At 38.2% G+C, this 27,457-nt stretch overlaps 1 protein-coding gene across 1 annotated transcript in view; it reads right to left on the reverse strand.

The window, feature by feature from the left end:
* The window catches only part of LOC110261071 (uncharacterized), an 856,894-nt gene that overhangs the window by 376,881 nt on the left and 452,556 nt on the right, over window positions 1-27,457 (reverse strand). Inside the window, exon 5 of the mRNA XM_084969796.1 lies at window positions 12,963-13,037. Within this exon, the coding sequence (XP_084825922.1) occupies window positions 12,963-13,037 (75 nt within the window). The remainder of the gene's footprint in view (window positions 1-12,962; window positions 13,038-27,457) is intronic.

Consider the following 27,457-nt stretch of genomic DNA (forward strand, 5'->3'; position numbering starts at 1 on the left):
ATGTTAGTCCTGTCCTGATTCCTTTTCTCTCTCTCTTTTTCTTTTGTTCTACCCAGTTATGTCAAGAGTTTCTTGCCCTTTTTGGAGGTTTAAATTCTTCTGCCAGCATTCAGTTGATGTTCTGTGTGAGTTGTTTTACATGTAGATGTGTTTTTTGTTGGTTGGTTGGTTTTTTTATTTATTCATTTTCTGCTGTACAGCATGGGGACCAAGTTACACATACATGTATACATACTTTTTCCTCCCATTGTTGTGTTGCAATGTAAGTATCTAGACATAGTTCTCAATGCTACACAGCAGGATCTCACTGTGTGCTTTTCTTTTTTTTTTTTTTTTGATTTGTTTGTGGGAGAGGGTGAGCGTGACCTCTTACTCCTACTCCATCTTGCTCCCGAATCCTGGTTCAGATTTTAAATTGACTTTTAGCTATTCTGAGCCCAGTTTCTACCTCCACAATTCATGATAGTAGAACAGAAGGTCAGAAGAACGCCAACACCAGAAACCTCATTTCTCTGTCTTTCCAGTGCTACAATGCCATTTTCCATCTCTGCATTTTGTGATCTCCATTTCTATATGTTTGCTGACTGCCCTATGGGGTGCTGAGATTGGGAAAGGGTGGAGGGCATACTCTGCCCTTTTGGTTGGAATGCTTAAGACAGGTCTCAGGATAAAATAGTCACCTCACTGTACATAAATCATGGGCACCACTTATACTACCAGGATCCTTCTCTGTCACCCCACCCCAACTTTGACAGCAGACAACCTGGATGCGTCCTACTTAACGAGCTCACAACCACTACCCTCCCAACTACATTAAGACTGCAAAAAATTCCAAAATGCATCACATAGTGTAGATTCTGCCCTCACTAAGTTTATTACATACCTTGATTTTAAGACTAAACATATATGACATATACAGAGAACAACCCAGTGCCATACTATGTTGTATTAAGTATATTTTAAAAGGAGTTGCAAGAATGGAGAAAAATCTGTGGGCTTAAGTCATTAGTAAAAGACTCCGGGATCCTCTAATAGTAAAGTGAGGTCTTAAAGAGTAAATTTATGCAGAGAACAAGAGTATTAAGGGCATTACGACTGGAAGATGTACCAACAGAAGAACATAGTGTGTTCATGGTCAAATGAGCAGTTTCGCCCAGCTAGCTGACAAACTGAGATTGGAAATTAAAACATAAAAAGTCAGAAAGTAAAGATAAGACTAAAAAGAGTTGAACTTTTGTAGATCCTGAAACAATGAAGTGACAAGTGCCTGCACTTAGAAAGTGCATGGAATTTATGACTATACATAATCTGGCCCAACCTTCATCATTTCTTTATTCTCAGCCTAACATTTAAGATACAAAGGGTCACTTGACATCCTAAACATTCCATGAAATTTGATGCTTCTCTGTTTTTACTTCTCATTTTCTTTTCTCATGATTTCTTATTCATTCTTCAATGCTTCTCTTGAAATTCTACTATCTGTGTATTTATTAGCAGATATTTATTGAACATACACTATAATGTCTTAGGTATGAGGCACTAGGATTTATTTAAAGGATATGGATATAGATATATTTAGATATAGGTGTATGTATCGCTATAGATGAGAGAGAGAAAAAGAGATAAAGTGGGAGGAAGGAAGAGACAGACAGACACAGAGACAGAGAGAGACATACATACAGAGATAAAATTCAGTGCTAGGCTTGGAATTGGCACAGTATCACTCCCAATGCACTCTATTGGTCAAAGCAAGTTACAAGTCCTCACCAGGGAAACAGCCTTATGTTTTGATGGGAGGCATAACATAAGTGTTCTGGATTGGGAGGAATTTTTGGTGGCGTCTTTATAGACAACCTATTAAACTCATTGATAGATCAAGTTAATACAACAGAGAATTGGATTTAGTCACATTGAGATCATAAGAGACCTGTCTAAAGTATTTTCAATCAAAATAAGAGCAGTAATTACGTAATTATGTGCTAATGGAAAGAAGCAAGTAGGTCGGAAAACTGTGTTGATACAGAAGAGTAAAAGGATAATTGTAGTGAAGTCTTTGGAGAGACAGGAAGAGATGACGTGTGATGCACAAGTGGAAGATTTTGACTTAGCTGGGGACAAGGACAGTTTAAATTGAGTAACAGGAAAGAATATGGGGAATATGGATTCAAATGCTAGCAGGTGGATAGATGTGAAGTGGAAGTTCTATGCTGATTGTTTCCACCTCCTCAGTAAAACAGGAAGCCAGATAAACATCAGAATGTGAGGAAAGACTTGAAGATTTAGGAAAAAGGAAAAGGCATGAATCAGTCACACAGGAGAGAAATAATGTACTAGGGAAGCATAGAAGTATTGCTGGGCAGAACTAAGGACTTAAAGACTGAATTTAAAGTGAATTCAGGTAGACTGAATTTGTGTTTCCCAAAAGTTTCCATTTTGTGTATACAGCCACAAGTAAGAGGAGGACTGGATTTGACCAGAGCTAGTGATTTCTAGGAGGGTGTAATAAAAGGAGAGTTGGAAAAGTGAGATTGGGATGAAAGTAAGAGACATTGTAAGGATTGGTCATGGAATTTAAGTTGGGTAAGGAGGGAAATGATGAGATGAGACATGCGAAGGACACAGTAAAAGTTATAAGTTCTATGGACTGAAAGTCCTGATGTGGTTGAAGATTTGTGGGAACAAGTGAATTAAAAGGAAGTACAAGGGGGGGGGGTTCCCACTGTGGTTCAGTAGTAATGAACCCAACTGATATCCTAATATCCATGAGGATGCAGGTTCAATCCCTAGCCTTGCTCAGAGAGTTAAGGATCCAGCATTGCCATGAGCCATGTTATAGACTGCAGATGCAGCTTGGATTCCATGTTGCTGTGGCTGTGGCATAGGCCAGCAGGTGTAGCTCCGATTTGATCCCTGGCGTGGGAACTTCCATATGTTGCAGGTGCAGCCCTAAAAATAAAAAAGAAAAAAAGAAAGTACTAGGAAAAGGAGGATTGCTTAAAAATGACATTATGGGGGGGTGAAGTTATTGAAAATGACAAGAAACCATAGGAATGAATGAATGAAGTAGGGTAAAGGACAAGATTATTGAAAGACAGGAAGATAAGGAACTGAGAAAGATCACCTCGGTGGAAATTAAAATTACCAAAAATTCCACAAAGATTTTGTTGGAGTAGCAGTGATCCAGAAACAAAAACACCCTTAAGCAATGAGGTTAAGCGACCTGTGGGTTTATAGGCAGCAGTCACAGGGAAGAGAAGCTGGTGTAGTTCAAAGGATTAATCTTGGAAGAAGGCAGATGGAGGGAGACTGGTCTGCAAGCAGCAACGAAGAGCAAGGAAGATACCTATTCCATCTTTAAGAAGTACAAAATAGAACACAGGCACCCTCTGAGAGGGTTACAGATAAGCAGTGTCCTCAGGCAAGAGCTAGGTTTTAATTAAAGCAAGAATGGGAAGGGAAGAGTGGGCACCACTCAGACTTGGCCAAATAAGTCTGCTGCCCTGGGCCACACAGCAGAGAACTTTCCTCTTGTTCTTTACCCTCTGCACCCTGATATGTGGTGTAATCCCACGAGGTGTATGTGAGGTAGTCAGGTATCAGCTTGGAGATCATGAACCTCTTCCGGACTACATTCTAGGTCCTAGGACCTCAAACATCTCTGAGCCCCATCCCTGGGCCTGTGTGTGCTCTTCCACACTCCATCCTCCTTAGGACTGACCAATGTGCCAGGTTCTAAGGGAACATAGAGACTCTTCACAATTCAGGATGCAGCCAAGATGGGAGCAGAAGATGTGGTGGGGGGAAGGTGGGGGAAAGGGGGCTTTAAGGCAGGAACCAGGAGCTGGGGTCTTCTCACTCTGTGATATCACAGGAATTTTTAGAAGTCTAAATTCAAACTTGGCCTTTCAAGTGGTAATTAATTTATGTTCATCAATATGCAGAGATAAAATATAATTTATCTGTTAGCTTGATTTATAACTTTTAAATACTCAGACTATGCTATATGAATCTCTACTTCTAATATTGTCAGAGGTATGTGGGCCTAAGGAAAAATTTTCTTTTTCTTTCTTTTTTTTTTTTTTTTAAGAGCTGCACCCGCAGCATATGGAGTTCCTAGGCTAGGGGTTGAATCGGAGCTACAGCTGCCAGCCTACACCACAGCCACAACAACATCAGATAAGCTGAGTCTGCAGCCTACTCCACAGCTCACAGCAACATCGGATGCCTAACCCACTGAGTGGAGCCAGGAATCAAACCAGAAACTGCATGGTTCCTAGTCAGATTCATTTCCACTGTGCCACAATGGGAACTCTCTGAGGAAAATTTTGAGGAGGTAAAAGATTTTGCTGAGTCACAGAGTCTAAGAAACTTTTCGGTATCTCTCCAAACAGAATTAATGGTACACTCTGCAGGGAGCCAATTAAATGATGACTATAATCAAACCACTAGCATAGCTTTTGGTCTACTGTGTCACAGCCATGAGCATGCTACTTTTCCACCTGGACTGTGAGTTCTAGGTGGAGAGAGACCGTCTATACCATCTCTTTGGCCTTAGCCTTTGGATACAACGCCTGGCATATAATCATCACTTTATGAAAGAGAAAACATTTCGTAAAGAAATGAATTGGGTCAGAGAGTCCAGAAACATCTAAGAATCTAACCAAGGTGTATTTTTGTTTTCCAGATGATGCCGATAAAATAGCTCAAAAATACAAACTCATGTCCACATATATATTTGGTTCTGACCCCTGTTCTTCAGATTTTCAGTTTGGACTGGACCTTAAAGCCACCTTGATCACTGCTTTCAATTTTAATAGCAGGTACAATATGAAAAGGGAAAACTTTTTAAATGATTGAGACCAATTCCGGAAAATGTTGCTAGCCTTGAAGCATCTGATACATGTTTTTTGTGAGCATCTCCTTTTGTGGCACATTTGCAGGTAACTGATGTTGCCATTTCATATTAAGATGAAATTTGGGGTGTCAGCTCTGGACTGCTTCATGGCTGTGATCAGTTGTCTCTCAGTTTACCAATTTGTGTTCCACTGAGTTGAACAGTAAAAATCCTTGGTAGTTTACCTGAAAGGCTGTGAATATGACTTATGGGACACAGCACACAATATTTCTTTTCTGTACTTTATCTAGACAAATAAGTGCTTATAACTCTGGATTTAGGGAAGACTGTTTATTCTTCAGAACTGACATCCCATTAAAAAGACAATAAAGAAAGCATCAGGATTAGTTCCCTAAGCTTCCATCAAATCTTTGCCATGAATGTCTGTGTGTTTTCCCCTGTCAGCTTCTGATACCCAAAATGCATTTTTCTATGAAAGATAATATCATGTTACTCTTTTCTCTCCCTTCCACATTTGCTACTCTTCCCCTACCTCTTTCATAAAAAAATTAAGCCATAGATCTTAAAATAATAAAAAAGAATAAGAAATGGAAACTCTTGTGGAGTAAGACTGATAGCAGTACCTTTAGCAAAGAAGCCTCCTCACTCTCAAAAAACTACCCATCTATTACTATTAGGAAAGAGGGACATGAAGCACAGACAAGCTAAGCAATGTTACAGTCACTTTAGGGGACCAAGAAGAGGTGAGAAGTGAGGGAAAACAAAACACTATCTTATAATGCTTAAGTGATTTTACTGCGATGGGCAGCTTTTTCCTTATTTCTCACTAATCATATCAATCTTTTAGCTATAACTTATGTGGAATTAAATCAGATAAATAAGAATGTACTTTAGTCAAGGAATTATAATGTAATGTGACTAAATCCTGGATTGCAGGAGACAAGAGAAACAGGGAAGCCAGTTGTCTTGGTAGGTTGGGCACCAGCCAGGACCTGGGATGACAGAATGGCTATTACAGATCTGGATTTCATCTAAAGCCACCTGAAACCTACCTTCTAGTTTCTTTGAGGTACCTTAGCAATAAATGCAAGGTTTTCTGTGATCCATCAGCCAGAGGCAAGGCTCTTGTGATTTCAATTAAAGAAGCCCTTTAGGGTCTTGTGTTTTGGTGGGGAATTGGGCGCCTTTCTCTATCATCTTTTGGAGTCGATACTTTGGTTCTCCAAAGCCAATGACACAATGTTACTGTGATGCATAGTTTTATATGTCAACTTTTTATGGCTGCATCCATGTCAAGAGATTGAATCTGAGCCACAGCTGTGGCCTATGCCACACAGCCTACACCATAGCTGTGGTAACACTGGATCATTTTAAGCCACTGAACCAGGCTGGGGGTCAAACTTACACCTCTGTAGTGACCTGAGCTGCTGCAGTTGGATTCTTAACCCATTGTACCAATCCTAGAATACAGATTTTATTAAAGCAAAAAGCAAAGAATATTACACACAGAGATAGGTATTTCTAAGTAAACTGATTTCAAGTAATTTACATTTGTTTGTTGTTCTGTTAATTTGTGCTCCCTAATTCTTACATAGTGAATATGTGTCCCTTATGTTATTAGAGAAGAAAAATTGAAATGGGTATTGTGGATATTTATATATATCCACAATAAAGTGTGTCTATAAAGTCTCATTATCAGTGCCCAATAGAGGGAAATAATTCTCTGTGATTACTGAGTGACAAGTAATTCTATTTGTTGCTATAAGAGCCAAAAATCTGAGTTTAAAATCTGGCTATTACTCTTCAGTAATATCTCAACAACTCTCAGTTTCCACTGTGTAGCAGATACTTCTTTGAGCCCTGGAGATATGATGAATATATGTAGGCACAGACTTCAGTGAACCTACAGGAAGGATGGCATGCATCATTCCTTTCTATGAGCTTCAGGTTCTTTACTTGTAACATGGAAATAATTGCATTTTAGTAGGTCAGTGTGAAGATTAAATTTCTTAACATACATGAATTCTCCAAGTGCAGAGAAACTGTTCAATGAAATGTAGGATCTGAGTGTGTTCAAAAGCAAAGATGAGCTATTAGAATTTTGAGAGACAAATATCAGCTCACTAATAACAGACATCATGTATCAAACCCCCGTTTCTATGTTACTCATTATGAGTTTAAGAGAAAACACATTAACTTGTTCAAATATAATTTATTGAATTTAGCTCCCACTTTGATTTACCTTTCCCACAGAGCTATTGGTACACAAGATCCAAGTGATAGAATGCTCACTTCTTGTCATCTGAGAGAAAAGTCAGCATCCCAACCCTGCATGGCTCTCCTAGAAGATTAGATGGATGTGATGGAAATATGCAAGCATACCTAATAAACCATTGAACCAATGATTCTTATCTCTTTAGCCACAGACTCCTCTTTCACAAAACCTTCCAGAATCTCGTCACAGTAATTTTAAACACATTTTCCTCAGCCTTTACACAGAGTTGGGCTCACAGTAGACCATAAAGAAATGAATGACAGAATAAACACATTTTTAAAAAGTAAGTCCATGGAGTTCCCATTGTGGTGCAGTGGAAACGAATCTGACTAGGAACCATCTGGCCTCGCTCAGTGGGTTAAGGATCCAGCAATGTTGTGAGCTGTGGTGTAGGTTGCAGATGTGGCTTGGATCCCGAGTTGCAGTGGCTGTGGCTGTGGCCAGCAGCTGTAACTCCAATTTGACCCCTAGCCTGGAAACTTCCATATGCTGAGGGTGCAGCCCTAAAAATACAAAAGAAAAAAAAAAAGTGAGTCCATGAAAGATAGCTATGAGATAAGGAGGTTCAGATTTCCTTGTGTAAACATATTTTAATTTCTCCAAATAAGGAAATCTACTCTGTGAAATTCCCTGTCATTTTCCTCTCTATAAATACTTTAAAACAAAACAAAACTTAAAAAAAAAAAGCTTTCTTAAACTGACTTGGATAAATTCCACTCAAACTCTACTTCTCTACATCTCCTCTCCAGACTGGGTTCCCTGGGCAGAGTTGTTCCCTAGCACTTGGGAAGCTCTGCCAGGCCTCTGCACCTGCTAGGGCCTCAAGGCATAGGCAGAGACATCTGTTCAGGATGAGAACCCCTTCTCCAGGGGTCCAGAGACTTCTGGACCAGGCCAGGCAACGAGGCTGAGGTGGGGGAGCAGCTGGGTCTTGAGGTATGTTACAGAGAAAGCAGACCTGGACTTTCGAGTGAGTGGCCACTAACAAGTGTAGGAAGGGTCAAAAAACTTCTTTACATTCTTCCAACTTCTCTTTCCACAATCTGTAGAATGAGGTGCGTACTGCCCAACTCCTAAGGTTATGAAAAACATTAAAGGAGAAAACAGGGAGCAAGCATGGACAATTAGCAGAGAACTGAAAAAGCCTTATTTTGATCTGAATTGAATTATCCCCCACTCCCAAATCATATGTTGAAGCTCTAACCCCCAATGTGACTGTATTTGAGATAAGGCTTTTTAGGAGTAATTAAGGTTAAATAAAATCATAAGAGTGGGGTCCTAATCCAACAAGTTTGATTGCCTTATGAAAAGAAAAAAACACAGGAAGATCTACTCTCTTAGCAAACTGTTAAGTATACAATACAATATTGTAATGGGCATTATACTGCACTGTTTATCTCTAGGACTTATTCATCTTGCATAACGAAAACCGTGTAGCCTTTGACTAACACCTTATTTTTGTTTCCCCCTCCTCCCAGCTCCTGGCAACTACCATTCTACTCTCTGCTTCTATGAGTTTGATTATTTTAGTTCTTATTCTTCATAATAATAACAATAAAAGAGGATAAGAGGAAATTTTTGGAGGTGATGAATATATTTATGTCATAGATTATGGTGATGGCCTCACAGATAGATAATTATTTCCAAACTCATCAAGTTGTATATAGTGATTATGCATATGCAAAGCTTTCTGTATGTAGTCATACCACTATAAGGTAGTTAAAAAAAAGAACAAGAATCCTACACATGAACCAAGGAAAGACCGTTGAAGACACAGCAGGAAGGTGACTGTTAAGAGCCCTCAACAGAATCTTACCATACTGGACCCCTGATCTCAGGCTTCCAGGCTCCAGAACTGTGAAAAATAACATGTCTGTTGTTTAAGCCACCTAGTCTATGGAATTGAATGGTATAATCTTGCAATTGCTAACTCTTCACTGTCCCCACCCCCAACATACCACCTTGAAATTCTCTTTTTGTGCTCTTACAACTAGTGTAATGCAGTAGTTAAGAGCAACTTTACACATTTACTAGCTCTATGACTTTAGGCAATATACTTAACCTCCCTGTGCCTCAATATTCCTATCGGTCAAAGCAGGTTAATAATAGTACAATGGGTTAAGAATTTGGCTGCAGTGGCTTGGGTCTCTGTGAACACACGGGTTTGATCCTCAAACTAGCATAGTGGATAAAAGGATCTGGCCTTGCCACAACTGCAGCAAAGGTCACAGCTGCAGCTCAGTTTCAATCCCTAGAATGGGAACTTCCATATTCCATGGATGCAGCCATAAAAAGAAAACAGCACCAACCTCATGGGGTTAATGTAAAGATTAAATTAATTTATGAACATTAAGAGCCAATGGCAGAAAACAGTAGATTATCATTGCTAGAATGCAAATTCTATAAGGGTAGGAATGTTCACCTATTTTTTCTCTGATGTACCTTAAGTACCTAGAACTCTCTTGCATAAAGTCATACTCAATAAATATTTCTGGAATGATGGACTAAATGGTCCTTCTACCTTTTCTGACTAGATTTCTGAATCCCCTATAATTTGGCTATAATCAAGTTTTCCAGTCTTATTTTTCCTCTATAATCAGCTCAGAAAGTTACGGCCATACTGACTGACTGGATTTTTTGGTCCAAATTCTGTATTTTGCATTGCATTTTATTCCTACAGCTATTTCTTCTATTTGCAATGTCTTGTCAATTCCCAGCAGCCTCCTAAGTCCTACTTGTCTTCAACATGACCTCAAACTACATCCACATCAGTGAATGTTTATTAAATTCAATAGACGGTCAAACTTCCAAAAGATCTCTGAGCAAACCTGAACACACACTTCATCTCTTACAAAGGTGCATGTGCAACCTCATCCCTGCCACACACACATAGATTCACAAACACACAACCCTGAAGGCTCTTTGAAAGGCAGGAAGTAGGAGTCTCAGGGTCATACCTTCTCAGACCATAAAAGCCCTCCCTGCTCTCAAATTATCCTATATGCATGGTTTCGATTCCTTGAGCACCTCCTCAATGTTACCCAGGGAGTATTACCTAACAGGAGAGAAAAGCGGTATCTAGACAGGGTCATCATACATTAGAATTCACTCTGCTTTGGGAAGAACTTTTCCAATACCATTTGAAATGATCATAGGAGAGAACCTAGAATATTGTAAAGTTAGAAATGATCCTTGGAGCACTTCAGGCAATGTTCACAGATGATGGGGATGCTCCCTACACCTACCTTTTTTTTCTCCCTCTTCCTCTGCACACACAAGCACATAACTGCCTGCCCCCTTCCCAGAATATGAGTAGCACTCTCTTCTCCCAAAGTTATCAAATGCTACATCAAAACTTGATGAGGAAAGGGCAAGAAGAAAAAGCACAGAGATATCTGAAAGGGTCTGATTCCTAGAACAGCTTGGTCTTTCACAGAATTTGGTTAGGAAGCCTCTTTATGAGTTCGATATGCTTTCATTATATTCTTTCTCCTGGCTCTTCTGCTTCCTGCTTCCATTCCTTCATGGGCCATTCCCTGCTACGGCAGGTTTGTTTGGTTAAATCCTGAACCTGCTTGCACAAACAGAAGTTGGAGGTTAAGCAGAGCTCTGCTTATTCTTCTGGGGAGACTAGAGGCCATGCCAGTGTCTCCCAAGGAGCGTTAATGTAATCCCTTTGTTCTTAGAGACTTTCTAGCTCCCAATAGTTGTGGAAGGATGCCTTCTGAGGGTGTGAGTCCCACCTGCTGCTATTACACGTACATTTGCATCTTGGTAAATGGATTGGGATATAGCCTAATCACATCCAGAGATCTGAAGCTAAGACTATGAAGTCACCCAAATACTTTCTCTAGCCATGCTTTCATTTCTATACTAATTATTGCCTTGGCTAGGAATTTGAGTATCTTAATTAAATGATCTGAATTTTTCTGGCCAAAATATTCAGACTAACTCAGTTAATTTCCAGAGAAGGTGGATAATATGCATCATTAGGAATGTTAAAATAATGCCAACTTACATTGATCTCATATGTGTCAGTGTATGAGGCATTTTCTTATACTTACTTCAGATTATACTCATAATAATCAACCTCACAAGGAAAGCTTGGAGACTATAATTAACCCTTTTACAAATAATGATTCTGAGACAGGTCAGCTAACTGATTTTGGCTTTTAAGTGGCAGAAACAAATGATCTGTTGAAGAAATGGAAGGAAGGAGCTACTAGGAGGAGTGGGAAAAGGTATACAGGCCCCACTAGCAGAATTATATTGTGTGTCAGACAAGAATCAGGATCTGATTTACCTCATAAGGATCAGACATTTAATTAATCTATGAAGATTTCTAAATGAAATAAACTCTACTAATCAACTTTCTGGTCTCTTTCAGTCTATTGATAGTGCATTCATTTTTTTTTTTTTTTTTTTTTTTTTTTTTTTTTTTTTGTCTTTTTGCCATTTCTTGGGCTGCTCCCACGGCATATGGAGGTTCCTAGGCTAGGGGTCGAATCGGAGCTGTAGCCGCCAGCCTACACCAGAGCCACAGCAATGAGGGATCCGAGCCGCTTCTGCAACCTACACCACAGCTCACGGCAACACCGGATCGTTAACCCACTGAGCAAGGCCAGGGACCGAACCTGCAACCTCACGGTTCCTAGTCGGATTCGTCAACCACTGCGCCATGACAACTCCTGATAGCGTATTCTTACCACTTCCAACATGATGCACCCAGAGAAATCCAACCTCATCCAGAGAAATCCAACCTCATCATATTATATTACTTCAAATCATATAATTTCATATACCATGTCACCATATCATATCATATCATTTCTCCTGTGTAAAACATTTCAATGGCTTTCCATTGCTCTTAGGATAAAGTTGCAAGCCTCATCTGACCCTTAATAAGGATTTGCATGATCCTGTCCCTTAAGGTCTGTTTCTGTCTTATCTTACCTCTCATCCATCCTCTTTTAAATTCACCCACACTTTCATTTCCTCTAGTACCACTACTTCCCATCCAAGATCAACTGGCCCTTCCTCAGGTAAGTATTCCTTAACCACTTGACTGGGCTAAATAACCCTATTATAACATAGTCTCACATCCTGCTCCTTGGAAGGCTTAGTAATTTTATATTTATTTGTGAGATTAGTTGATTAATGTCTCTTTTATCATTCACACAGAGAGACAGAGGTGCCTGGTTTGACTCTCTTGTCATTTCTCCAGTACCTACCACCACACCTGGCAGTAGTGGCACTAAATAATTAATATTGACTGAATGAATGAACAAATGAGCAAATGGAGAATGAGGGCAATCCTTCAAACTAATTAATCCTCATTAAAATTTAAGGTTTAATAGAATGTTATGTCCCTCTTGGTAAGTATACCAAAGATGAAATGGACAGTGAGTAGATATGGCCACTTTCTGTATTTTGTTGCAAGATTTTGTGAATAAGATTTCAATCTTAAAGAACAACAGAAAAGTTCTTGGGTAAATAGCTCTTATTTTTCACTTTTAACGGAAATAATTATTTTCCTCTCCCTACCTCCCCTTCCACAAAGTAACAGCATTATCTTTTTAAAATGGCAGTTAAATGGTGGTGGTGAATAATTCTGTAGCAGGAAGATCTTTGATGGTCAGAAGCAGTGGTCAAGTGGCTACGTGTGAGTGGGGCCAGAGTCAGACCTCCTAACACATGGTATGGGGATCATGAGGGGAGTGGGATATGATCCTCTGTCTGAGGAAATGACCAACTGCCTTCCCTTTCACCACTTTAAGAGCCTCACCTTGACCTTATTTTACATGGAGAAGAGATTTTGCAGCAGACACTCACCTGTTCCTCAACATACTGAGAGTGAGCTGTGGTATCTCCTGATGAAGGGGTTTGTTCATGTAGAGCTCAGGGAATCTGATTCAGAAAGAAAAATGAGTGAAAGGAACTCTGATTAAAGAAAAGTACTGAGAGAAGACAGTTTTAAGGTGAAAGAAGCAAAATAAGTAAACAATAATCTTCAAAAAACTATGTTAAACAGAGTTGTATTTCCTACAGCAGAAATTAATGTGTATTTTCTTCTCTATTAGACTACTTCAAAGAGAGAAATGTAGCTCAGCAGATTAAACTGGCATTTGTGAAATGATCTTTTTTCACTCACTTTTGGTGGGGGAGGGGGGAGATGGAAAAGAAGGCTTGAAATTGGCTAGTGTGGAGCCTTTGCTGGTTAACGCCAACATATTTGTGTCAGGACTCAGGAAAGGATTTAGCTCTCCACTTGATCAGTGAATATGCCTGAGGGGAAGTGAAGTTTTGAAGGAAACAAACCAATGGAGGATTTGTGTTTCGCTCCATCAGTTTGGACCTAAGAATCTAAGAAGACGCTTGTAGTGCTGTCTTCCCTCTTAGCAGATTTTTTGCTCTGAATCATCGCAACATGTAAAGCCCTGACACCTAGGATATCCTGAGGGGGAATGCAAGAGAGAAGGATGTAATTGTGCCAATTCATCTGGCCAGGAGACTGAGGACACAATGTCCTTTGGGCAGAATAAATTGTTATTTTGGGACCTTGTGTTGATCATTTTGGCAGTAGTATCCTTGAGGGACAAATCCAGAGTTGCAGAAAGATGTTTGGGTGCCTGGGGCAGGAAGTCAATTAGTTCTAAGGCTCTCCCTTTTCCCACCCATATTCACAGGGTGAATATCCACTAAAGGCCCAATTTAATGAAGTGGTAGCTGATATACATTCTACAGCCTAATTTTAAAAACTTATAATGTCCTTTATCTCATTAATTTGTCATGCACATAAATAAAAATAATTACATTGTACAACTTGCCATAGTTAACACATAGCAAAGTAATAAAATGAAAAAACGCACATATACCTATTCTGTGGAAGGTCACTGCCTCATGATATTCAAATTCTAGTTCTCTTTGCCCCTTAATTCCTCTTCTTATATTTGATAAAAATTCACTTGCTATATGTTAAGAAGAAACATTTTCTTTGGTTCTATTTCTATAGGGCAATCTAGGCTTTATTTCCAATTATCTTTGCAATGCAACCTTGAATTTCCAGCTGCCATCTGACATCATTGTGGAATTAAGCACAGTTCTCAGATTTAAAGAGCTAAGAAACTTGCAAGATAAACTAACTGAAAGCCAAGAAATAAATGCACTACCAAAAAAATCTACTGTAGGAAATTTTGTTTTGGAAAGTGCCATTTCATTTGTCTAAACCCCTCAGACCTCTCTAACTACTCCTTACTCTTCTTATTCTCCAAGTGAAATCTACTGCAGTTCTGCCCAGGCTCTGGTCATCACATGTTGCCTAGAGGTGAAAGACTATAGCAACAGCAGAGTTTGCAGGGCATAGGTAAGGAATGAATGGCAGTATTCAGGGCCATCAAATTCACCAGGAGAAGGGAGAGTGTAGACTGAGGCGTTGGGGTTTTATGACTCTCCTTTGCTATCTAATGATTTTTTTCTTTCTTGAAGATTGTTGCTTCCCAGCTTATACTTCTCTACTCTTCTTCCTCTTCCTACTTATCTCTTTCTTCTCTTGACTATCTTTAATTAGTAGAATAGAGAATCCACTATGAGGGAGGTGACTGTGGAGACTCTGGCCTGAAAGTGCCCAGGGGCCTGGGGAAGGAGGAAGATAAATGAAGTTTCTGCCCCGAAGAAATGCTACCACAGACAACAAAAGAGGAAAATGGAAGTGACCACAGGACAATTGAGAGATTTATTTTGTGCGTGTTTTAGGACATATTTTCATAAGTCATCAACTGAAGTAAATAATATTTGTCTCACACTTTCCATTATGTAATAGTTATTTTTTTTCTATATGCATTTAGAAAATGTGTGTCCTTCCTGGTCGGCATAAGCTGCCTAATGCAATCTCTTCTCTCTGTGTTGATACTGACCTTTCACCTGAGATACCTTCTTCCTTGTGTGACCCATTCCACGTGTCATTAGAGCATCTCAATAGTTAAATTTTTACATGATGGAGAATGCACCACTGAAGAGCAAACATTTTTGAGATTTTTTTGGATCTGTTTTAAAACTGTAGCTTGGATATTATCAGATTCATACGTTTACACTGTGCTGTGTCCCACGCAATTTGTAAATATTTGATAAATGTTACCTTTTAATTTCTGATAACATTATGAAAGTGTTAAGAAATGTTATGGCTGATAACCTCTTTCTGAGCCTAAGATTCACATTTACCAAGCAGAGTTATTGATTGACTAGAGCAAAATTATTTTGTTTTCAGGGAAACAAAGTCTCTCAGAGACCACATTCAAACTTTCCCTTCATTTAATTGTACCTTTTCCAAGGACAGAGATAAGATTTTTTTTCCCCTTCTGATTCTCAAGCAGGTCAACCTGGGTCTACAAAGACCAAATATTTATGGACATATGTGAATATGCAGTTCCCTAATGACAAATGTGTGATAATATGTCAGAATGAAAGATTTTTGAGACAGTAATGTTGACTGTCTGAGTTGGGCATTTACTTAAGCTGTGTTGCTGGGAAGCGAGTACCTGGCCTTCAATCAAATAAAGCATTCTCTAATGAATGAGTTCACATTCTGAAGTATAACCTCCAAGATCAGGACATTCAGGTACAAATGAATCATCCTTTGTAGAAAGAGTTGGCGATTTTTACACAAGCCTGAGAATACTTTATTCCAAGTATATGCCTCATGTGGATCATACTTGGCTGGTTTAGATTAACAAAGAACCATCAAATAATGAATTGAAATTTGACAGGAAAATGTTTTTAAGATCTGCACACCACAATATGTGATTCTACTTATATAAATTATAAAGATATAAAAATATATTTTATCTTATTAGAATACAAGATATTGGTTACCGTGGGGGTGGAGACCAGAAAGCGCCTGATGGACAGATTCTAGAGTGCCAGTAAGGTCTTGTTTCTTAATCTCTATAATATTTACATAAGTGTCCAGTTTGTGAAAAGTCACTGAGCTTTATAGTTATGGCATGTACACATGTATGTGACAAAAATTTTTATTTTCAACTTTCATATATATTTAATAAAAATTATACACATATATTAAAGTGTGCATATGTCTTGGTAGATTTTTTTTGGCCACACCCACAGCATGTGGAAGTTTGTAGGCCAGGGACTGCACCTGTGTCACAGCAGTAACCCAAGCTCGTACAGGGACAATGCTGGATCCTCAATCTGCTGTACCACGAGGGAACTCCTGTCTTGGTACCTTTTAATTCTGTTTAAAGAAATATTTATTTTCTTTAAGTTCAATGGATCTTTTGAGTAAACATACTTTTATTCTCCTTGAAGTTGACATATGAACACTTAATACACTTTTTTTTGAAGGAATTGTTATATCTAGCTTAATTTTTGTGTAACTGTTCATAAAAGTGAAAACTTATTCTCACAGCATCACCAAGCTCTAAGCTCCCTGAGGTAGGAGACATGTCCTGTTTATATCCTTAGAGTCTGCTATATGGTAGGTAATCAGTAATTACTGAATCAAATACAAAAGATCAGGCAGAACAGGATACCTGATATTCTCTAACCCTGACCTCTAGTCCCTTCAGTCTCTTTCCACTTGATAGTTCATAACATTGAGTACTAAAGGAAGTTAAAGCATAACTACTTCTGCTGTGGCCAGTTACATGATATGCAGGAACCCAACCTCAAATCAGGAGATATTGCACAAGGGCCAGGAAGTAGTCAAGGACAAGAACTGAGTAACTTCATCAGCCTTTGGTAAACAGGAGCTAGCACAATGGCCACGCAAAACAGGACAAGCTCAAAGTGCAGTGTCATGGCCAGATGTCTCCTTTCACTGGAATGTACACAGGTGCCCCTTAGGGACCTGCCTTGCAGGAATGTTTACAATGAATATTTACCAAATGGTTTATGGCATATATGCTTTGCCTTTTTTTACTCTCATAATAATTTCATGATATAGGTAATGTTATCCCTGTTTTATAGACAAGGAAATTGAAGTTTAGCAAAGTTAAGCAATTCACTCTTACCACGTAAATGACCACAGAAATGTAACTCAAACCTAAGTCTGGCTGACACTAGATCCCATGAACTGATGATATCACACATTTAAAAAGAAAAAAAAAAAAAAAAAAAAACTCTGAAAACTCAGAATTATTCCTTTTTTTTTTTTTTTTTTTTTTTTTTTGTCTTGTTTTTTTTAGGGCCACACCCTCAGCATATGGAGTTCCCAGACTAGGGGCCTGATTGGAGCTGTAGCTGCTGGCCTACACCACAGCCACAGCAACACTGGATCCAAGCCACATCTGTGACCTACACGACAGCTCATGGCAACGCTGGATCCTTAAGCCACTGAGCAAGGCAAGGGATCCAACCCGCATCCTCATGGATGCTAGTCGTATTCATTAACCTCTGAGCCATGACAGGAGCGCCACAACTCATAATTATTCTGATTAAGCCCATAAATTTAAAAAAATGTATATTTGGAGAGATATTGGAGTCTTCTTTATTATTTTTTATTTTCTGGATGATTTTTTAATTGCAAAAAAAGTTAAATAGAGATTGTCTCTGCTTTCTTTTCAAGGATAATTAATGTTGATTCAGATCCTTTGCTGCATGTATCTTATTTTATCCCTCACAACAACTCTGGAAAGAAGGTACTTTCATTATCTCTATTGAATAATAACCTGACTGAGGAGTTCCAAGGTTAAGTAACTTTCTTGGGGCCACTCAGCCAATGAGTAGCTCTTCTAGGTTTGGGAACTAAGTCTCTCCCACTCCACAGTCCAGGATGCCAAATAGCTTTCCTCTCTAGGGCTAACCATGGTCTAGCTGCCTGGAGTTCTGTGCTGAAATGCACTGCGAGGCCACTGCAGACCTCCAAAGGAAAGAAGGCTGGTATATACTAGTCAGGCCCGCCCCTTCTTTGTTATCCCTGTGATCTACTCTTTCCATAACTCACTTTTTTATGCCTCTGGAGCTCTACCAGTATTTAATTATCATAGGCCTTGTTATGATTCTCAACTTGCAAGGCATAGACATAAGATCACACCCTACTGAGTCATTTTTATATCTGCATGCTCCAAAGAAACTGCAACCATTCTATAAGCAAGTAGCAGACACAGAGGTTTGTCATGTTTCTATTTAGACTATAACTGTATGTAAGAAGATTTTAAATCACTAAAGTAAACACAGACCAAAATTATTCTTAATATAGAAACAATTCATTTAAACTAAAAAGAAATTAAATGTCTATACTATCTTTGAAAGTTGCAGGCAGACTAGGACAATGAAAAAGGAACCAGATTGGGGTCAGAACTATCAGGCCCAGGTTCCAACCTGACCCCTTGCTGGTTCCACAACCCTAGACTAATCACTCCGATGTGTGTATTTTGGAATCATACCTGGGTTTAAATCTTGGCCCCGGCATTCACGAGTGCTATGACCTTATACAGTTTGCCATTTTCCCTAAAGCTTAATTTTCTCATTTTTCATAGGTGGACAAAATAACCATCTCATTGGGTTGTTATGAAATTGCTGGAAATGTTGGATGTTAACTGCTTAGCATGGTCCTTGCAACAATGATGTCCTCAACAAATTCTAGTTGTCATTATCATTCCTCATCACTCAGTTACCTCATCTATAAACTTGGCTGTAAAACAAATATTTCTATCTCTCACAAAGTCCATTAACAAGTTCAGGCTCTGTAACAATATACCATTTTATTTCTTATATATTGTTTACACTTCAAAATGTATCTAATCTACTAAGGAAATAGGATTTTTAAAAATGAGAGATAACAACATAGACATTTACAAAACAAGTGAGGAATAATGGATATGGGGGAAATATTGAAATAAATGAAATAATTCAATCTTAATAGCTTAAAGTGTGGATTTTGAAGGAAGAGAAAGGCATGCCTTGTCCTAGAGCATAGAAAAGGAGGTTAAGTCTCATTGTATCGGAAAGAACATTCTGCTCCAATTCAGAAGATTGCCATCAAGTTCTTACTCTGATATTCCTTGATTTTAACTTTCGGAAACCAAATTTTCTCATCCTTGTAGAATGGGGAAAATGATAACATCGGCCTTTCTAAGTGCGGACAAAATAAAATTAGATCATGCATGTGAATTGGCTTTGAAGAGCTCAAAAGCAGTAAAGACATAAAAGTTGTTTTTAGTTATTTACAAGGTAAGGCCAGAACTAGAATAAGAAAAGTGAAACACATATGGTATAACATTTAAGGGGACACTCAACATGATTCTGAGAGCATGCCTCTTTAGATTATGCACCCCAGTCTCCTCATTTCCCTCCTGTTCCTTCCAGGTCTGGGGCAAAGATACAATAAGCAGGTCTCTCTAAGTGGAACAAAAATGCGAAGATAAATAAGGAAACACAAGGGCACAGTAATAAATCCAACTAATAATAGGCTTATAAAGCACCAAGTAATAAGTCTGGACCCAATGAAACAGTAGAGCAACCTCAGGTTTTGGGGAAGGGATGTGGTTTTCATGGCCTGAGCACATAATGCAACAGTTCAGTCGGATTCTGAAACCCATGACAGATCATAAAAGAGGTAAAAATATTACTGTTTTATTTTAGATTTAGGGAGAAAATAAAACTATGCATAACATTGTATATCAACTATTAAAATTTCTATTAATGAATATCACCTATGCTTAGAAGAATTAATATTTCTTGTCCTCATACCTTTAGTATATAGGATAAGTATGGTGAGGACTTCCAGGTAACCCATGACAAACAAACACTTGCCGTCCATACAAGCTGGCTACTAAAAAGGGAAACAGCATTTGGATAAGCTGGTATTTTCATCACAACAATTCTTAAAACATGGAAATGCTTGGATTTAACTTTGGAGCAAAGTTAATTTGAATTGTATAGAATATCAATGGACTTATGTGTCTAGATATATAATGGCAGTTGCCTTATTTTGTTCTATTGTGGGTTGAGAAAGAACTTACATAAGGTCATAGAGGGTCAGGGATCTAGGAAATTATTTTGACCTATAATGGGAAAATTTTATCCATTACGTCTATACTTATCAATTAATAACGGCTGCTAGGAGCACTGTCAAATGAAGGATTCAAGGACTCAACCAGGATCAGCAGGAAAGAGCCACAATTGATTAGCAATGTATGTTACAAATGTTGCATGGATGAGTGGTGGTGTATGTGCCATATAGAGTCCCCTGATCTAGTTCAACCCTTTTGTTTTTATAATTAACAAAGCTATAGCCCTAATAAGGGAAGATATAATCAGAGTCACATAAAAGTTCAAATAGTAAATCAAGAATCAAACGCAAGTTATCCAATTCAATGCAATTCCTTCACAATTCAATTCTCAAATCACAGAACATTTTTATTTCTTTATAGCTAAGTTTATCCATGCTTTTGGTGCATAAAAGAAGATTCAATATCTCAGAATAATGCTTTTCTTCAGGATATTTTGCTCTAGCTTAAAATACATCTTTTCTAGGCTACTCAAATAGAAATGCAGCATAATGGGAGCCTTTGCTGAATATGAAGCAGATTCCTAGAAAACAAGTGGGCATTGATTTATTTTTATCGATGTGCTTTTACTGACAAGAAGCGTTCTTTGAACACCTCTCTCCCAACCATTCCACTCCAATAAGCCACTGAGTTTGATCTTTTCCAACACATGGTCCATCCTAATGTCTGGAGTGCTGAGAGCTTCACCAGCCACAGTGCTAAGTGGGCTAACAGGCACCAAAGTCTTCCCCGTTAGGATGGGTATTTTCCTGATGCAGGACTTGCAACCTGACCTGAAGATAACCCACTCATTTTGGGATGTGCAAATGGGAAATGGGTTGGGATATGGATACATCAGCCAACTCTTGGCCTTTGAAAAAAAGAGGTTTATCTAAAAATAAACTTGCAGATGAACTATTCATGTAACCAGTACAGGAAAGGTAGGTTTGGGAAAAAAGTTACAAAATAAATAAGAAAAAAAATCAGTATTTTTTTGCACTTCGAGTACAAACGTTATCTACTTACAAGTCATTGAGCATTAGGCATTATCTAGAATATCCAAATTCTATGTCACTTTCCCTGTGGATATCAGCAGCAACAGAGGCATACAACACTTTGAAGACTGAGTTGGGAGGGACTGGGAGTATTGCTATTAGCAGCAGAGTGATAGCCCTCTCTGGGCTAAAAACTGGGTCCTTTTATTCCCATTTACCACTTAAATACTGGACAAATGTAGAATTAACAAATTCTAATAAATTTGAAAAAAATTATCTCTTTATTAAATGATATTCTTTGCCCACCAGAGTTTCTCAGGGTTTATTTCTGCCTAATTTTTTTTAACTGATATAATGTCCAAATCACTCCCAATTGGAAGATAAGGGAAAATACATTTCACCCATAATACCACCATCCAATAGAACCATAACATTCTCTTTGGTATGTTCTCCTGAGAATGCACTTCTCCATAGATACAACTATTATTATTTTTTAAACTTAAACCATTAAGTTTTTCTCATATTTCTCTAAGCTTTATTTTTTTCCCAAGCCAGTACTTCTTTTTTTTTTCCTGCTGTACAGCATGGGGATCAAGTTGTTCTTACATGTATACATTTTTCCCCCACCCTTTGTTCTGCTGCAAGGTGAGTATCTAGACAGTTCTCAATGCTACTCAGCAGGATCTCCTTGTAAATTTATTCTAAGTTGTGTCTGATAACTCCAAGCTCCCGATCCCTCCCATTCCCTCCCTCTCCCGTTGGGCAGTCACAAGTCTATTCTCCAAGTCCATGATTTTCTTTTCTGTGGAGATGTTCATTTGTGCTGGATATTAGATTCCAGTTATAAGTGATATCAGATGGTATTTGTCTTTGTCTTTCTGGCTCATTTCACTCAGGATGAGAGTCTCTAGTTCCATCCATGTTGCTGCAGATGGCATTATGTCATTCTTTTTTATGGCTGAGTAGTATTCCATTGTGTATATATACCACCTCTTCCGAATCCAATCATCTGTTGATGGACATTTGGGTTGTTTCCATGTTCTGGCTATTGTGAATAGCGCTGCAATGAACATGTGGGTGCATGTGTCTCTTTTAAGTAGAGTTTTGTCCAGATATATGCCCAGGAGTGGGATTGCAGGGTCATATGGTAGTTCTATGTATAGATTTCTAAGGTATCTCCAAACTGTTCTCCATAGTGGCTGTACCAGTTTACATTCCCACCAACAGTGCAGGAGGGTTCTCTTTTCTCCACAGCCCCTCCAGCACTTATTTGTGGACTTATTAATGATGGCCATTCTGACTGTTGTGAGGTGGTATCTCATGGTAGTTTTGATTTGCATTTATCTTATAATCAGCGATGTTGAGCATTTTTTTATGTGTTTGCTGGCCATCTGTATATCTTTCTTGGAGAACAGTCTATTCAGGTCTTTTGCCCATTTTTCCATTGATTGATTGGCTTTTTTGCTGTCAAACCAGTATTTCTAAAAGCTGTAAAATATATTACCAAATGTATACACCATAGTTTGTCATTTTAAAATGCTTTACTGATAGACATATAGGTTATTTTCAATTCTAAATAATACTTCTCTGAACATCTTTGTGCAGATACATTTACCGTATCCTCAAGATTCCCTTAGCCTGGATTTTGTTGCTGTTTTTCCTCTCATTCCCACTTCTCTCATTTTCATCCCTAAACAAGCAATTGGATTTTTTTTGGAGGGGGGTTGTTTGTTTGTTTGCAAATGGTTACATTATTTAAAATATTTAAAGTTTTCAAAAATCTGGTCTGCTGCTTTATCAATTATAGTCTTTGCCTGAATTAACAATTTTAGTTTTCCATATTCATGTGTGGGGACAACTTTCCTATAAAGAGAGACAGTGTTTGGATTCTCTTTGAAGGGCCCCAGTGACATTCTAGATACAACACTCCATTGTGCTGGTGGCCACAGCAGGGACATTGCTTGAGGCGTGCCTGAAACAAAAATGGCACTTTTATGGTTGTGGATGTGTTTGTCCAAAGAACATTTAATCACTCTGAAGGTTTTTCTCCCTTGTCTGTAGTAAGCAGCATTTTGTAACTGTAGAGTTCTGCTAATGCACACTTCTGCCGGGAAGCTTCCCAGGGTGGGGCACAAAAGATGCTAAGTGGCAGGGGGCGATGGGGAGAAAGCCATTAACACTCCAGCAGCGAGGTCAGATTTGATGTTTCCTTTTGTTTGCAGGATCCAAATTAAGAAGCTGCTTCTGTACTTTCCCTGTTGCCTCCTACCTAAACACACTCTTGGGTCATCTCACTCTGGTCACATCTTTTGACAATTAGCCACCCATTAACAGGATGATTGAAAAGGAGCCAGAGTGGTTTACACATAAAGTGCTTACTCTTTTCCAGGAAGAACACGTATCTCTACAGTTTCATTAATGCTTTAGTTGATTAGTACACAAAATAAAATACTTATATTCTAGAAAGCACAGCAAAGGGAAGAAAATGGGATGGGGAGGAAGAAAATTTAAGAACAAAAATAGAGTTTTTCTTCTTTTTTTTTTTTTCTTTTTTTTCTCTTTTTGCAAACATGCTTTAAAAAGGGTAGGGAGTGTTATCTTGCTTCTATCTTTTCCTACCTTTAAAGCCAGTATTACCAGCCATTTTACTTGTACTTTACTATTATTATCTGGGTGATGGCTGTGACATGTTGATCATATATGGCAGTGAGAAAATTGATTTCCCTCAACAGAAATGCTTCCAATTTTCCCAGGGCCATAATTTTATGTCCACAACAAAATAAAAGGGTCATTTTCCTTAAGATGAGGGGAATTGAAATCTTTGATAAAAGCTATGGTAAATGTTGTACTTTTGATTGCGGAAACTGCAGTTTTCACAAACATCTGGCCTGTCTGATTTGGGGGTGTGGGTTGGGGGCAGAGAAGAGGGATTCAAAGGCAAAGAAGTATTGTTATTTTTTTTAAAGAACTCAATTTGCTTTAAGAAAGCCCTGTAAGTCCACAGCTTTGCCCTAAGTGTTCATATTCCCACTAAAGGGAAGCCACAGGGGTGCTGCTTTGAGCTACCTACCAACAAGCAAAGGGACTAAAAGAAGCCACAGTCACACAGAAGGGACCTTCTCAAAGAATGAAGACCTGTGTGGCCTGAAGTTCAGAGTGAGCCTGTCACAAGATGTATTATTAATAAACTCACCAATGTTGTTTTGCAAGCCAAAGACTTTTTATACCAAGGGAGGCAGAGGGTGGGAAGATTGAGGCCGGGGACAAATTGATGCATTATAAACATAGAAAGAATAAAAACAGAAGTTGTTTATATTATGACTGACTCACTTTGCTGTATACCTGAAACTAATAAAACATTGTGAGTCAACTATATTCCAATAAAATAAGATTAAAAACAAAAACAAAAACAGAGGCTGTTTTCTGACTGGTGGCTCAATTGCTTTTTGTTTGGTTAGCAGGCTTTACCCAATCCAATGGAAACTGATTTCCAAGTAGCTGATGGAGCAATGTTTACCAACAAATATTTAGCATTAGAGACCTTTGCTTCACCCTGAATCTACACGCAGGGTTAAACTATAAGCTTTCCAGCCAAATAACCAAGTACTTTATTTGACATTTTGTTTGCCAATAGAAAAAACTTTATATAATTGCTATAAACACATGAGAGAAGACTTCAAAAATATCTTGTTTTGAAAAGCAATCTTTCTTGAATTAGAAGAATTCTATGCTCTTACACATTTTTCACATAGTCTAAAATAAACAAATATAGCTTTTTTAATCAGAAAAAGTATTTTCATTATGGGATTTTCTATGGCTATGAATAACAAATATTCATTTGTTAGAAAGCAAAATGCACAATCCAATATAAACCTAGAAGTACATTCTTCTGGGGAAAAAAAAAAAAACCAGTTCTAAGAGTAGCAAAATACAAGAAAAATCACAGCAATCTTTTTCAAAGTATATATTGTAAGGAAAATAGTCTTGATGTCTTGATTTTTCTTCTTCTAGATACTCTTCTAATTTTATAAAAGTAAAATCTGAAATTCCTAGGATTCACATACAGCAGTATCTGTTCTACATGTGCTTTCATGATTCTACTTATCTTCTTGTCAGATCAGGTGGGGTGAGTTCATGTTGGTAAAGAACTTGAAAATGAAATGTAAGGAAAGAGGTTGTATGTTTTATTTTCGAGTTAAAGCTGGGGTCAAGAAGCAACAGGCTAGGAGCCAAATGCTGCTGATACCTGTTTTAGTATGACCCCCCCCACCTACGAAGAATGTAGGTGGGGGGGTGTCATACTAACCCACAATTACATGCTTTAATTGTTGAAAAAAGTGTTCAAAAGAATAATATTTTATGACATAAAAATCATATGAAATTCAAACTTCAGTGTTGTCTATAGATAAAAACTTATCAGACAGAATACAATCATAAACATTCATTTATATATTGCTATTTTCACACTACGATGGCAGAGCTGAAAAGTTTCAATAGACCATATGGCCTCCAAAGCCTAATGTATTTACTATCTTACCCTTCCACTTATGCATTCCTTTACCTATTAGCGAGGTATATTAGATGATTACACCAAAGCATTGTGTATGAGTTATCATATAAACATACCCCCAAATATTCCTTTCATTTAGGCATGAACTTTACCTTTTGATAAAGCTTAATAGGTGTGAAGCCATTATTTTCCCCTTCCCAACTCACAATTTGGACAAAGTTGAGATCTACAGATCTTATATCTGTGGCATAAATAATGTTTCAGTGTTACTGAGGAGAACAATCCTGAAAAGTGAGTGAGACATTTTTTAGGGGAGCCTTAAAATAATATAAATTTTAGAGTACTTAGAAATATCTACCCCAAGAAGAAATCTAAGTGCTTACACTCTGCTGGCTAAGAGCATTTGTGCACCTCTATTCAGAGATATGGGTAAATAGGGGAAGAAAACTCACTTCCTTTCCTGAGAGCTATGCTCTTTGAATGTCCAGTTCTTTTTGGTGTGGTTTAGATGACAGCATTTATAAATAGCTCTGAGGACACTGGCCTAGGCAGGATGAGTGACAAGCCATAAGTAAGCAATGCTCATTTGAATCCATGGTCCCACCTCTTTACTGTGAAAAGGTCTCTGCATTTAGAATAGTAACAAGGAATTAGAGTAACTGGTCTGCCTCATTAACATGTGGTCTTATGTAGGCAAATCAGTTTGGAGGATGTCAGTGTATTTAATCCTTCCCAAGGGTGAGTTGTGGCTTCTTCCAATTTTTGACCTTACAACATCCAGAAGAGTTTCCTCATCTCCTCGCCAGCCTGCCTCTGATATTAAGTGTGTCTGTGCTGAACCAGTAATATGACTGAGACCCCTTGCATTTATTCTGGAAAAAATATGTGGATTAGTACATTCTAGAATCCCAAAGAAGGTCCAGGTGTTTGTGTAGAAAATTTATTAAACCCATTGAAAGCACTATTTTTAGAAAAGGGGCGCTTCTCTTTGCTGGTGTAGAATCAGCCTCCTTACGTGAATTGCACTTCTTACGGGTCAGCACATGAGAAACTACAGAACATGTTATGTCTTTAGGACAGAAAGATTTGAAACTATACTGTAATTTGGGAGACCAAATGGATTTTTCAGGATCTGACAATGCCCTGAATTTGGTTCAGTGAGTATGTGATTTGCATGGATGGCCACATATCCGGATCAAAATCTTTCAGATTGTCATACACATCTACTCAGCCTTAGTCCCCACCTCAGGATGAATACAAAATGCCTGCAATAACTAGTGGGACATGGCATTCTTGGATCATCTGTTTCCTTGGCTGATAGGGCTCTGCCCACCAGTAAAGTGTTTATGAACTGTGTTTTCTCAAATCAGTGCTCCATGCTATGTTAATAAGTGTTGCATGGGGGAAAAACTACCCCATGGAAAAATAGGTTTGGAAAATTCTGGATTAAAAACTGACCTATTTCTTAGAGCCCTTAAATGAATATATACACAAAACACCTGTAAGAGGACAATATTATGTACATTTCCCAAAATTATTTGCCTTGAAATAATTCTGTCAATCAACAATTAGATTTTCATGGTACAAAATTTAGGAGATGCTGAACTAAAGAAACTGAGAAACTCTTGTCTAACTAATAAGCAGAAATAATTGCAGCTAATACAATCAGAGGATGTTAGTGGTAGAAGAGATTTAATGGTTTTTTAACTTAAAAAAACTATCAAACTATGGGCAGTTCTTAAGCTTGGGAGACCTTGCAAGTTCATATACTCATATTTAATACACATGTATGTACTATAATTTTTCAAAAACATGTTA

The sequence above is a fragment of the Sus scrofa genome, chromosome 1 (assembly GCF_054392235.1).
Source record: "Sus scrofa isolate SSC_HxYL_T2T_F1_AM1 chromosome 1, Sscrofa_HxYL_maternal_Yorkshire_Landrace_v2.0, whole genome shotgun sequence".
Classification (NCBI taxonomy): Eukaryota; Metazoa; Chordata; class Mammalia; order Artiodactyla; family Suidae; genus Sus; species Sus scrofa.